The 12,649-nt window shown below is 39.4% G+C and overlaps 1 protein-coding gene across 8 annotated transcripts in view; it reads left to right on the top strand.

Annotated features, from left to right (window-relative positions):
- Positions 1–12,649, top strand: part of ATRX (ATRX chromatin remodeler) — a 94,830-nt gene that overhangs the window by 26,535 nt on the left and 55,646 nt on the right. For all 8 annotated transcript variants that reach the window (XM_074882519.1, XM_074882516.1, XM_074882518.1 and 5 more), the window contains 3 exons: positions 2,815–2,924; positions 4,531–4,598; positions 7,541–10,467. In XM_074882519.1, the coding sequence (XP_074738620.1) occupies positions 2,815–2,924; positions 4,531–4,598; positions 7,541–10,467 (3,105 nt within the window). The remainder of the gene's footprint in view (positions 1–2,814; positions 2,925–4,530; positions 4,599–7,540; positions 10,468–12,649) is intronic.

The following is a 12,649-nucleotide window of genomic DNA, read 5'->3' as shown; positions in this document are numbered from 1 at the left end:
TCCATTTCCCTGTGTTGTCCCCATTTCCAGACCAGGAAAGGTGGCCAGGTAAAGGACATGACAGCAGTCTACTTCAAGAGCAGCTGGATTAGGAATGCATCAGAACAGTTTGATTTTGTGACATGCACAGAAGAGGTAGTGCAGATTCATTTATTCCACACTCGCACGCAGCAAGTCTAGTCACGTGAAACGGCACTTACCTTTCTCTTGCTACTAGAATGGGGTGCCTAGCCTGTGCACATACAAAGTTAAGCATTACTGGTTTAAGCAGGTAAGCATGTAGTCTCACCTACCTGAGATCCTGAATTCTATGCACAGCAAGTAAATAAATAATAACAATAAAAAAATGCCAGTCTGCCTTGTCCTTGCAGAGTGCATCTTTGCATTTTTATTAGGAGTTACGTGTCCTGTTTATATTAGAAATAGTAGTAGTAATAGAACTCTTGCCTTTATAGCATCAAAACGCTTTTATCCAAGACTGTAAGAGGCATTGTGTCAGTTCTTATTTTCAGGTTCTGTGTCTGCAGAATGCTTATGATTGTGTTTTTGCTAATAAACTCATAGTTTGGAATGTCTTTTAAGTAAGTATTTTCTCAGTATAAATGAATTAGTAGTTGTTTAATTTCTTTGGATCGTCGTAATTTGTAGTAGTAACATGGTTTACTGAGGTTTGCCTCATAAATTACCCTCTTCTTTTTTTTCTGGTTCCAACTTGCAGATTTTTGGGGAAGGAGACAGAAGTGCTTTCCCTTAAAGTTGTAGAGAAGGGGGAAGTAGCTTGGGACTTGACGGTGATAAGCTTGTTCTCCCTCAGTTGGCTGTTACCCTCTGTGATTCTTACACCCATTTAAGGACTGTGATGTTTGAAAAAGCCTGGGTAGGCTTCTTTTTCAAGTAATACAATACGGTGCATGCATTTATTCAAGGTTTACCAGCAACGTTTGAAACAGACGTTTGAGCTGGTTTTGTGGTCATAGGAGGTGCTTTTCAAGTCCACAAGCTCTGCAGTACATAGTCACACGTGCATTGAAGTTGAAAACAACAAATCTTGTATTCAGAATTTCAGACCCACTATTTTCACTGAATTGTAAGGGTGTATTAGTTGTTTTTACTGGCCTGTAAGCTATTCGAGATTGTGCTTCAGTAGTAAATTGCTAGTTGTGTGTATTGTACCTTGAGAACATTCATTCAGTTCCTTAGCATTGTGGTGTTGGTGCTTGGTTCTAATTCTATGGTAGTGATTATTTTAAAAAAAAAAAAAAAGGTCTGTACTCAGACTGTAACTGTTAAGTTAACCATTTGAGTTAATTTTCTTATACTACTTTACTGAACATGACAGCAAACACTAGTCACAGTTAAGTGATCCCATATCAAACCTCTATCTGCTTGATCCCAAATTTAAGTTTTTGAAAGTACACTGTCCTGGTTTTGGTTGGGATAGAGTTAATTTTTCTTCTTAGTAGCTAGAATAGTGCTGTGTTTTGGATTCAGTGTGGGATTTGGTAGGAGAAGAAAGTTGATCATACACTGATGTTTTCACTTGTTGCTAAGAGATCAAGGACTTTCCAACTCCCCATGTCCTGCCTGTGTGCAGGTGTACAAAAGCCAGAGTGATGGACCCAAATTGGCCAGTGAAGTACTCCATATTGTATAATGTCATGCTCAGTATATAAAGGAGGGTCCGGGAAGGAGGGAGTTCTCTCACTTCTGAGATTGCAGTTTCGGGATCTTGGTTTTTTGGGATAGCTAGTGGGGAACGGACTGGTATCAGTTGGCAGGTGGTGAGCAGTTGCGTTGTACTTTACCCGTTTGTAGTTTCTATTATTGTTATTGCTTTATTTCAATTATTAAACTTTTTATCTCAACCTATGAGTCTCCCTTTACCCCTTCAGTTTTTCTCCATGCCCCGGGGGAGGGTGAGTGAGTGGCTGCATGGTGTCTGACTGCCAGCCAGGTTTAAACGATGACCTCTCTGAGCGGATGTATGAGCTTTCACAAATGATCTTCCTTTTTCTTGAAAGCAGTGATGCTGTTGAAAACAAAATGGTCTTACAGTATTAATTAGTCTGTTTAACAACCTGGCATGTAGGAAGCCTCCCAACCCTGAGTTCACCACCTTTCAAAATGAATTGGGGGATTGACAATAAAGAAATGCTTTCTTGACCAAAGTAGATACAGCAGCAGAGTGGTACATGAAATGCGGGAGCAATCGGCAAGATGGTGAGAATATATGTATTACAGCAAAATTGCAGTTTCAAAAAAACCCAAACCCCAACCAACAACAAAAACCCCCATCAAAAAGGGAACAAAAAGTGAAAGATGTTTTTTCAGGCACTATTATAAGCATTTCATGCATCTTCTGTAACTGTTTCCCATATTTTTCTTTGAGAAACGGAAACTGTATGTGAAAGAAATACAATGACACAAACGTGAATTAAAATGGTATTTTATGAACAAAGATTAAACGAGGAAGGTTGTACAGAATACCAGGGCTGCTTTGAAAGAGTTTTAGTGATGACTCTTACGTAGGTGTGTTCTCATGAGGTGACCAGTTAATCCAAATTAAATCTGTCAAAGGAGAAGAATTGTATCTTGACCTTAAGTGGAGTATAGAAATTAGAGGAAAATTCTTTCAGTCTTTAAATGACGAGTGGTTACAGAAAGATTTATCTAACGCTGGGTGGTAAAGAAATAAAGGCATATGAAAAACCTAACAGGCCAAAATATTGTAAGAAAATGAAATAGGTATATACAGATTTCTTTAAAAAATAAAAATGAAAACAATTAATGTGTGGTTTATAATCCTCTCTATAGAGGAAGGACTACATGGAATTGTAAGCTGTACAGCTTGTGGGCAACAGGTCAACCATTTTCAAAAGGATTCAATCTATAGACATCCTACACTGAAGGTTCTTATTTGTAAGGTATGTAGTAAACAGTTCTACAGTTTGTACTGTTTGGTTTTGTTTGAAATGTTGTATTAGTTGATTTGGGTGGGATTTTTGTGGGAGTAGTTCTTGTTTATTATCCAATAAGCTTTTCAGTCATTAACTGTTACAGTTAAGGAAACTAAAAGCAGAAAACAAAAAGGCAAATACAGCTTACAAATTTATATTCCAATTTTCTTACACCCCAGTTAAAGTCATTGTGGCTTATCTTGTAATTTATTTTTACAGTTATATTTAAGTCTATAATTTCAGTGAATTTTTTATTTTAAATGATCTGTCTGAAATTTCTGCCTACTCATAATGTATATAAGAGCAGATTCAATTCTGGATCTCTTGGTAAAGCATTGTATGTAAAACAACATCAGAATGAGAAGTGAAAAAGTAGCTTCAAAGCCATCTCAGTTTCACTTGTGTACAGCTCCTGGACTGTTTTCATTTATGGCAGTGTCCGTAATGATGGTCTAGTCCATAACCCAAAACCAGCATCTGGGTCTTCCGCTACATGGTTTCATGGTGGCTTCAGTTAGGCCTTAAATTGCCTGCAAGAGATGAGGAACAGGGAAGGAAGGAAGCATTCCTTCCTACCTCCTGTTGTGGGGACCTCTTAATTTCCAAGAGATATAGAGACCTCTCTCTTGCATATTTCTATAGCTGTAGAGATCCTGTATTAATAAAGATATCTCTAGAGAGATACAGGTCTGTGTTAGAATGCACATTTAGCATTCCCCTTCTCTTTGCTCCTTCTGCTTCTCCCCCAATTCCCAGTTAATGTTACATGTTCAGCTGACATACTATCTTAGGCATGTCCATCTAGTCTAATATTATGGCTCATTTCTTCTATTCATTCTGGCTTGTTTCTTTTATAAAATATGCTTTAGAAAAATCAGCTTACAAGACAACTGTTTTCAGCCTTCATTGGAGTCCTAGAATTGAAAATCCCTAACATGCAGCTGTACATGTTCTTGTGATGCATGCAAAAAAAACCCCCACACCTTCAAAATTTGGTTTAAAGAATTCAGCAACTGAAGCCACTGCTGTTACTAGATGAGTTGTGTGTATCGTTTGCTTAGTATTACCAATTTTTCAATAAAAATGCTTAGTTTGCCTGGAAATTCAGGTCTTGGATGTTAACATCGGGATAAATACTGAAGACCTTTTTATTTAAAGCCCTATGGGATCAATTGCTAACATAAGGAGCATTCAGCTGGAAATTGTAATTTATGTAGGATGAATTGTGTCAGGGAAGATGTATTGATTTGCCTAGGAAATAGATGGAAAAAACTTACAGGTTAGAAGAGAAGCATTCAGTTGATGTTCTGAAATATCCAAGTCGAAGTTATCAAACAGAAGTCTATTTAATTTTCAAATAGACCTTGAGCCAGCTAAATAAAAAGTCATGGTTTAGGACCTGTTGTATTTATGGAAGATGTTTTTTAGATTAACACAAATGTAAGGGTTGGAATGCTGAAGACCTTGCAGCTGCTGCTTTTAATGGCTTGCTTCTAATACGTGCTGAAATCATATGAATTACTGAAGTCCAGTTGAGATTTAATAAAAAATGCTTTGTGCTATCTCTTTACAGACTTGCTACAAGTACTACATGAGTGATGACATTAGCCGTGATTCAGATGGAATGGATGAACAGTGTAGGTAAGTGCACAAAAACCTGAAATAACACGCACAGCTCTTTGGTTTGTGGGGTTTTTTTCTTGCAATAATGAAATTATTGACAGATAAAGACCAGTACATAAGAGCTTAATCAACAGTTGTTTCTCACTAAGAAATGCTCAACCCTAGGTTTTTTATAAATATTTAATTGTTATTTTAGTAATTAACAGGAAAATGTTCTATAAAGGCATCCAGTAGCAAACACTTGTAAGACATCACATTTGTTCTGGGAGAACCCTCTTTACTAGCAACTGGAAAAAAAGCCCACACCTTCCAAAAAAATTCCCAGAATGTTTCACATTGTTCTCACCAACAGGGAGGGGCTGGTGGGGAGTGTGAAGCTCAAGGGCAGCTTCAGCTGCAGTGGCAGGTGGGGTTCAAGATCCTTAGGGCAGTGAGGAGGATGCACAGCAAGCTCACTGCCCTGGACTTCAGGATTGCAGACTTTGGCCTCTCCTCTTCAGGGATCTGCCTGGTGGAGTAGCATGGGATACAGCCCTGGAGGGAAGAGGGGCCTAAGAAAGCTGGTTAATGTTCAAGGATCACTTCTGCCAAGCTCAGGAGCGATGCAGCCCAAGGAAGTCAGGCAAAAATGCCAGGAGACCTGCATGGATGAACAAGGAGCGACTGGACAAGCTCAAACACAAAAAGGAAATTTACAGAAGGTGGAAGCAAGGACAGATAGCTTAGGAGGAATATAGAGAAACTGTCCGAGTAGCCAGGGATCAGGTTAGGAAGGCCAAAACCCTGATAAAACTGAATCTGGCTAGGGATGTCAAGGGCAATAAGAAAAGCTTTTACAGGTACATCAACAATAAAAGGAAGACTAGGGAAAATATGGGCCCTCTCCGAAAGGAAATGGGGGACTTAGTTACCAGGGATATTGAGAAGGCCGAGGTACTCAACGACTTTTTTGCCTGGAAAATATGTTAGGGTACATGGAGAATAAGGAGGTGATTGGTGACAGCCAGCATGGCTTCACTAAGGGCAAACTACGCGTGATGAATTTGGTGGCCTTCTACAACAGGGTTACAGCATTGGTGGATAAGGGAAGAGCAATTGACATCATCTGCCTAGACACGTGCAAAGCATTTGACACTGTCCCGCATGACATCCTTGTCTCTGAATTGGAGACACATGGATTTGACAGATGGACCACTCAGTGCATAAGAAATTGGCTGGATGGTTGCACTCAGAGCTGAGGTCAACGGCTCGATGTCCAAGTGGAGAGCAGTGATGAGTGCCGTTCCTCAGGGGTCAGTGTGGAGATTGGTGCTGTTTAGCATCATTCTTGGTGACATGGACAGTGGATTTGAGTGCACCCTCAGCAAGTTCACCGACAACACCAAGCTGTGTGGTGCAGTCACACGCTGGAGGGAAGGAATGCGTCACCCAGAGGGACCTGGACAGGCTGGAGAGGTGTGCCTGTGTGAACGTCATGAAGTTCAACAAGGCCAAGGGCAAGGTCCTGCACATGGGTTGGGGCAATCCCAGGCACAAATCCAGGCTGGGCGATAAGTGGATTGAGAGCAGCCCTGCGGAGAAGGACTTGAGGGTATTGGTGTATGGAAAACTGACTGTGAGCCAGCAATGTGCGCTCACAGCCCAGAAAGCCAACTGTGTCCTGGGCTGCATTAAGAGAAGTGTGGCCAGCAGGTCGAGGGAGGGGATTCTCCCCCTCTACTCTGCTCTCATGAGACCCCCCCTGCAGTTCTGTGTCCAGCTCTGGGGCCCCCAACATCAGAAGGACATGGACCTGCTCGAGTGAGTCCAGAGGAGGCCACAAAGATGATCAAGGGGCTGGAGCACCTCCCCTGTGAGGACAGGCTGAGAGAGTTGGGGTTGTTCAGCCTGGAGAAGAGAAGGCTCCGGGGAGACCTTAGAGCGGCCTCCCAGTGCTTAAAGGGGGCTAAAGCTGGGGAGGGACTCTTGATCAGGGTATGTGGGGATAGGATGAGGGGTAGGGGTTTTAAACTGACAGAGGGTAAATTCAGATTAGATATAAGGAAGAAATTCTTCCCTGTGAGGGTGATGAGACACTGGCACAGGTTGCCCAGAGAAGCTGTGGCTGCCCCCTCCCTGGCAGTGTTCAAGGCCAGGTTGGACGGGGCTTTGAGCAACCTGGTCTAGTGGAAGGTGTCCCTGCCAGTGGCAGAGGGGCTGGAACTAGATGATCTTTAAGGTCCCTTCCAACCCAAACTTTTTTTTGATTCTATGATGCGTGCCACCTTACAAATACTTTAAAGGTGGGGATAGAATCTGACGTTCTAAACCTTGTGAGCCACAGAAACTTACTTTTACAGATGAGTTTCCCAATTTTGAAATACTAAAGTACTTCTCTGTCCTTACATCAAATACCTAAATGTGTAATCCAGTCAAAACTGTGCAGTCTGTGATGCCTGTGAGCTTACTTGTTACCTACTTTTCAGGTCTTCATCAAAGCCTATGCAATCTATGCATAGATCAAAAACCATGTGTATTTTTTTCATATGTGCCTGTAGTAGTAATATACCACTTAAAGCTAGAAAGTGTTAAGCTAATTTGTTTTGCTGTAACATAAATAATTTTTTTTAATTCTCAGAAGAAACATGGAAAAGAAAATTTAATTTTTGTCATTTAAAATCGGTGCTGAAATTGTGTTTGGATCTTACTGACCATTTCAGCTTTGTGAACTGTTAATCTAATACCTTAATTTTCTAACTTTTTAATTTGACTTTCTGCTTTTCAGTCATGTTTTTAATATTGTTAAATAAATTAATGGGTATCTGTTTATCGCCTGAATTTTTAAAATGCAAATTCTGTATCAAATAGTGAAAAATAATATAAAATAATAAATATAATAGTGAAAAATAGTGAAATGTCTCAAATTTGTCACCTTGTTGGCATGGAGATAAGACTCTTATATTTCTTATGTTTCATTTCAGGTGGTGTGCTGAAGGTGGAAATTTGATTTGCTGTGACTTTTGCCATAACGCCTTCTGTAAAAAGTGCATTTTGCGCAACCTGGGTCGAAAGGAGCTGTCAACTATACTGGATGAAAATAACCAGTGGCACTGCTATATTTGTCATCCAGAGCCTTTGTTGGACTTGGTCACTGCATGTGACAGTGTCTTTGAAAATTTAGAACAGTTACTGCAACAAAACAAAAAAAAGATCAGAGTTGAAAGTGAAAAAAGTAAAATATATGACCATACAGTCAAGTTTTCTCCAAAGAGAAGCAATTCAAACTGCAATGGTGAGGAAAAAAAACTAGATCGTTCATATTCAGGTTCACTAACATATTCTTATAAAGCACTTATGGTGCCAAAAGACTTGCTTAAGAAAACAAAAAAGCTGGTTGAAACTACAGCAAGTCTGAATTCTAGCTTTGTAAGCTTTTTGAAAAAAGCTGCAGAAAATGTAAAAAGCCCAGCTCTGCAACTTTCTCAGCTAAAAGCTTTTAAATCTGTGTTGAATGACCTGAAAAAAGCTCATCTGGCACTGGAAGAAGGCCTGAACCTGGAGATGCATGCTTTGAGTGTTAAAATCAAAGACAAAAATACCAAAGAGAAAAAACCTGATGTTAGATCAGAGAAAAATGAGGTGAAAAAAGATGAAGGAAAGGAACATGTGGCATTAAAAGAGGATGATGCTGTAAAGACACACAAAAAAGTTGTATCAGAACGGCCTGGCAGTGAGCCCATGGATCAAAGTGTTCCAACAGTGGAACAAACGGAAAACAAGCGTACTTCTGGTGAAGAGAAAAGGTCTGGCAGAAATGAAGAACCTCAGTATGAACCTAATAGTACAGAGGCTTTAGACATGGATATAGTGTCCGTTCCTTCATCTGTTCCTGAAGATATTTTTGAGACTCTAGAATCTGCTATGGAGGTTCAGATTACATCAGATGAGCAAGACAATGGAAATACAGGAACAGATCATGAGACTCTAAATTCAAATGTAAAAATGAACACTCCTATGAAAGATACCAAAGGTGGTACTAAGTTAAAATCATCTGCTAAAGGATCAAAAGAATTGGTTGTAAAATTGACTCCTGTTACCCTTTCAGAGTCTACAGTTAAAGCTGAAGATCAAAACAGCAATCTAGAAAAGGCAAGTAAGGATGTTGATGTAATACCTAGAGCAGAAAACTGTGATTCTGTAAAACAAAATCATCATGGTGGCAGTGAACCTTCCACAGAGAATGAAACTGTCTCACTTGTAGAGGAATCTGATCTCAGGAGATCACCACGTGTGAAGACCACACCTCTGAGGCGCCAAACAGACATCAGTCCTTTAACATCAAATTCAGAAGAAGATAGCAATGACACATGTAATGAAAAACGTAAGAGAAAATCATCAAAACAACCAAGGAGGAAAAATGATAAAAGAAATTCTTCTGACAGCACTGTTGATGGTCCTAGCCCTAATAAACTTTCTAAATCAAAAAAGCCATATGTATTGGATCACAGCTCAGATTCTGATGAGATGCCAGCTGTTCTTAAAGAAGTAGCTATGATGAGTCACAGTTCTTCAGATATTGATAGCAATAGTGAAGCACCAACAAATGATCAGAAGACTTTAAATTTTCTAAAGGATCAACCAGTAAAGGATGAAAATGGAAAACGAAAAAGAAAAAGTTCCAGTTCTGGTTCAGATTTAGATGCTAAAAGAGGCAAATCAGCTAAAAATTCCACTTCTGCTAAAAAGAAACGACAAAACTATTCAGATTCTTCAAACTATGATTCTGAGTTAGAAAAAGAAATAAAAATTTTGAGTAAAATTGAGTCGGCAAAAAAAGCTAAGAAAAAATACTCACAAAAAGAAGATAGTTATGATTCCTCTGAAGAAGAGCAGAGGAAAAAAGTAAGTAGTAAGAGAAAGACAAATTTGAAGAAACAGAGAGAGAAATCTTCTGAAGATGATGATGCTGAAAAGTCTTCCCCAGAGAAGGAGGTTAATCATTCTTCTAAAGATAAAAAAATTGGTAAGGGGTCAGCTGCTAAGGAAAGGATAAACAGAGACTTAAAAGAAAAAAATGTAAAGGGAAAGCATGATGAGTCTTCTGATGTTGAGAAGTCTTTACTGGAGAAGGAGGAGAGTTGTCCTAAAGGTGTAAAGCAAGCTGCAATTAAGAAGAGCAAGGATTTGAAAAAGAAAAAGCCACAGGAAGATTCTTCTTCAGAGAGTACTGAGAAATCTGCAAAGAAAGAGCACAATTTTGATTTATCAAAAGACAGGGTCAAGAATAAAAAAGCATCAGAAAGCAAAGTGAAGAAATCTGAAAAATTGAAAAAGAAAAGTTATAAGAAAGAACAAGATGATTCCTCTTCTGATGTTGAAAAGTCATCTCCAGAGAAAGGAAGTTGCAATTCTTCTGAAAACGACAAAAATAAAAATGAAGCAGTGTTTAAAGAAAAGAAAAGGAGGAATTTGAGGGAGAGACTATCTAAAAGAGTACAGATTGATTTATCCTCTGATGCTGAAAAATCTCCCCTAAAAGAGGAGAGTTCTTCTGAAGATGCTGTGCAGAGTAAAAAACAAACCGAAACTAAAGAAAAGAAAAAAATAAGTCACAAAAAGAAAATTTCCAAGAAGGAACAGAATGACTCATTGTCCTCTTCTGATGAGGAATCTTATGAAGACAGTAAGAAAAAGATTAAAAGAGGGTCAATGAAAGAAAGTAAAAAGAGTAACTTAAAAAAGAAAGTGTCAAAAAAGAAGGTGGTTGTCACTTCCTCTTCCTCATCTGATAAGGAAGAAAATGATGAACAGAATTCAACAGGTGATGGAAGCAGTGATGAGCAGAAAATTATGCCAGTGACTGAAAACTTAATGCTGTCTGCTGGTACAGGATTTTGTCAGTCATCAGGTGTGCAAATGTTCATCTGCATGTATTATTACTATATTAATAGAGAAGTTTGTAAGATTTGGGTAATGTTTAATCATCTAGAAGTGAAAATATTCATAAGTAGGTAATTCTACATTTAAACGTTTGCAGACAGGTTTTCTGATACTGATTTGGAAGCACCCATTTCAATTTGTGCAGGGAAAAGGATGTCACTGTAAATGGAGAGGTTTGAGAAGCTGTAGTCTGTAATTCCCACAGGTATTTCCTTGCAGCACAGCTTTCAGAAGCCTGTTCTTTGGTTGCCCAGGTACTATTTAGCAAAAGCTAGTTTTAAGCAGTAGGTATCTGATGAACTCAAATTTGTCAGGTCATGGTTGTGTACTAGAGACAACTCTGAAGACTTGTGGCATTGTAACAGACATTTTAAAAATCAAGTAGGTGGTTTTTATGCCTCATGAGACCCATGTAGCCTTAGAGCAGCTGGTGTTAGTGTGCTGATTTTGGATGGGATAGAGTTAATTTTCTTCACAGTAGCTGCCATGGGGCTATGGTTTGGATTGGTGCTGGAACAGTGTTGACAGCACAGGGATGTTGTAGTTACTGCTGAGCAGCGCTTACACAGAGTCAGCTTTTCTGCTCCTCACCCCACCAGCGAGGAGGCTGGGGGTGCACAAGGAGTTGGGAGGGGGCACAGCCGGGACAGCTGACCCCAACTGCCCAAAGAGACATCCCCAACCATATGACATCTGCTGAGCATGACTTTATTGTAATTGTTGGCTCAGATACAGCAGTTTGTGACTCTGCAACTAAATAAAAATTAATAAAACAGCAATATGTTTATGAAGGTAGCAGAAGGGCCATAGTTGCATTTTTTTGGAAAAGCCCTTGTAGGCAGACACTAAATGCAAAATGAGGTGACGGTTATTTGTAGTTTCTTAAAAAACCGAACCACCACCACAAGCAAAACACCCAGATTTCAGATTAAACATAATGTTCGTCCTTTTTCATATCAACTTGATGCTGACCCACTTCTTCCCTAAGTTTTCCTGCAGCTTAATTTCTCAAGAGTTGTTAATCTTTGCGCATGCAAAGGTTGCTTTTCACAGGTGCTGTGCTTCTTTGGATTTAGAGCCCTGTAAGAAAGTGAAGTTTGATGGTGTTTTGCATCATTATAGAGTAACAGTTGGAAAATAAGTTTCTTGTTCTCTGTATTATACAGCCCTGTAATGTTTGTTTTTCAAGGTCCCCCAATGAAGTAAGTTTAGTTGCATCTCAGTGCATGTAATACTAGGACTTAAGGCTTTTCCTTGATGGCTGCCAAAACAATGTTTTTCCTAGTGATGCTACTGCTGGGGGAGATTGCAAATAATGAATGGTTTGCATGGTAAAGAACTGGCGTCTTCATGTGGTAGTGGCCATGGCTGTTACAACACTCACTATAGATAGACAACTAATGGTACTCGGTGACACTAATCCCTATGCAACAGTTCTCACCATCACTGGACCATCAAAGAAAAATACTTAAAAAATAAAATTGCTCATGTATGTTCACAGACTTGGTATTGAAATGGCTCAGGAGGAAAAAGTTGGTTTTAATAAATCAGAAGGTGTCTGAGGCAGTGAGGGTGATTTTTTTTTTTTTTTATTTGCAAGTCACAAGTGGAAAGATGGGATAATTATTGAATGGGAGAGATGGATAACAGTCTACAAATTGGAAAAATGAGATGGTGATGTAGCATGACTGACAACAGAGTTAGACAGAAGTGGATTCATATAGCCTGGAGGGAGAATGGTAAAAATGGGGAGTCTTAATTGCAGTCTTCTAATCACCTAATGGGTAGTTCTAGAAAAGGCTGAGCTGGATGCATGACAAATGGATGAGAGGCCATGGGTACAAGTTTTGGCAAGGAAAACTGATTAAACTCCTTATACTGAGGGTGGTCAAAGCCTGAAACTGGTTGCCCTGTCAAATTCTGGAATCCCTGTCACTGGAAATACTCAAACCTTGACTGGCCTGAGAAAACTGACCTCACTTTGGAGTCACCTGTGCTTTGAGGAGGGGGTTGGAGTACATTGTGTCCAGAGGTCTCTTCCAGTCTTGGTGACTGTATGTTTCTATGAGTTTGCCTTATGAGGAGGAAAACTTGCCCTATCTTTTCAGTTTGTTTTTGGCTTAATAGGTGAATAAATAAAGGAGTCTCTT

This window comes from Strix uralensis, chromosome 13 (assembly GCF_047716275.1).
Source record: "Strix uralensis isolate ZFMK-TIS-50842 chromosome 13, bStrUra1, whole genome shotgun sequence".
In the NCBI taxonomy this organism is placed as follows: Eukaryota; Metazoa; Chordata; class Aves; order Strigiformes; family Strigidae; genus Strix; species Strix uralensis.
Note: the sequence above shows the minus strand (reverse complement) of the source record. Positions and strands in the feature narration are given on the sequence as shown.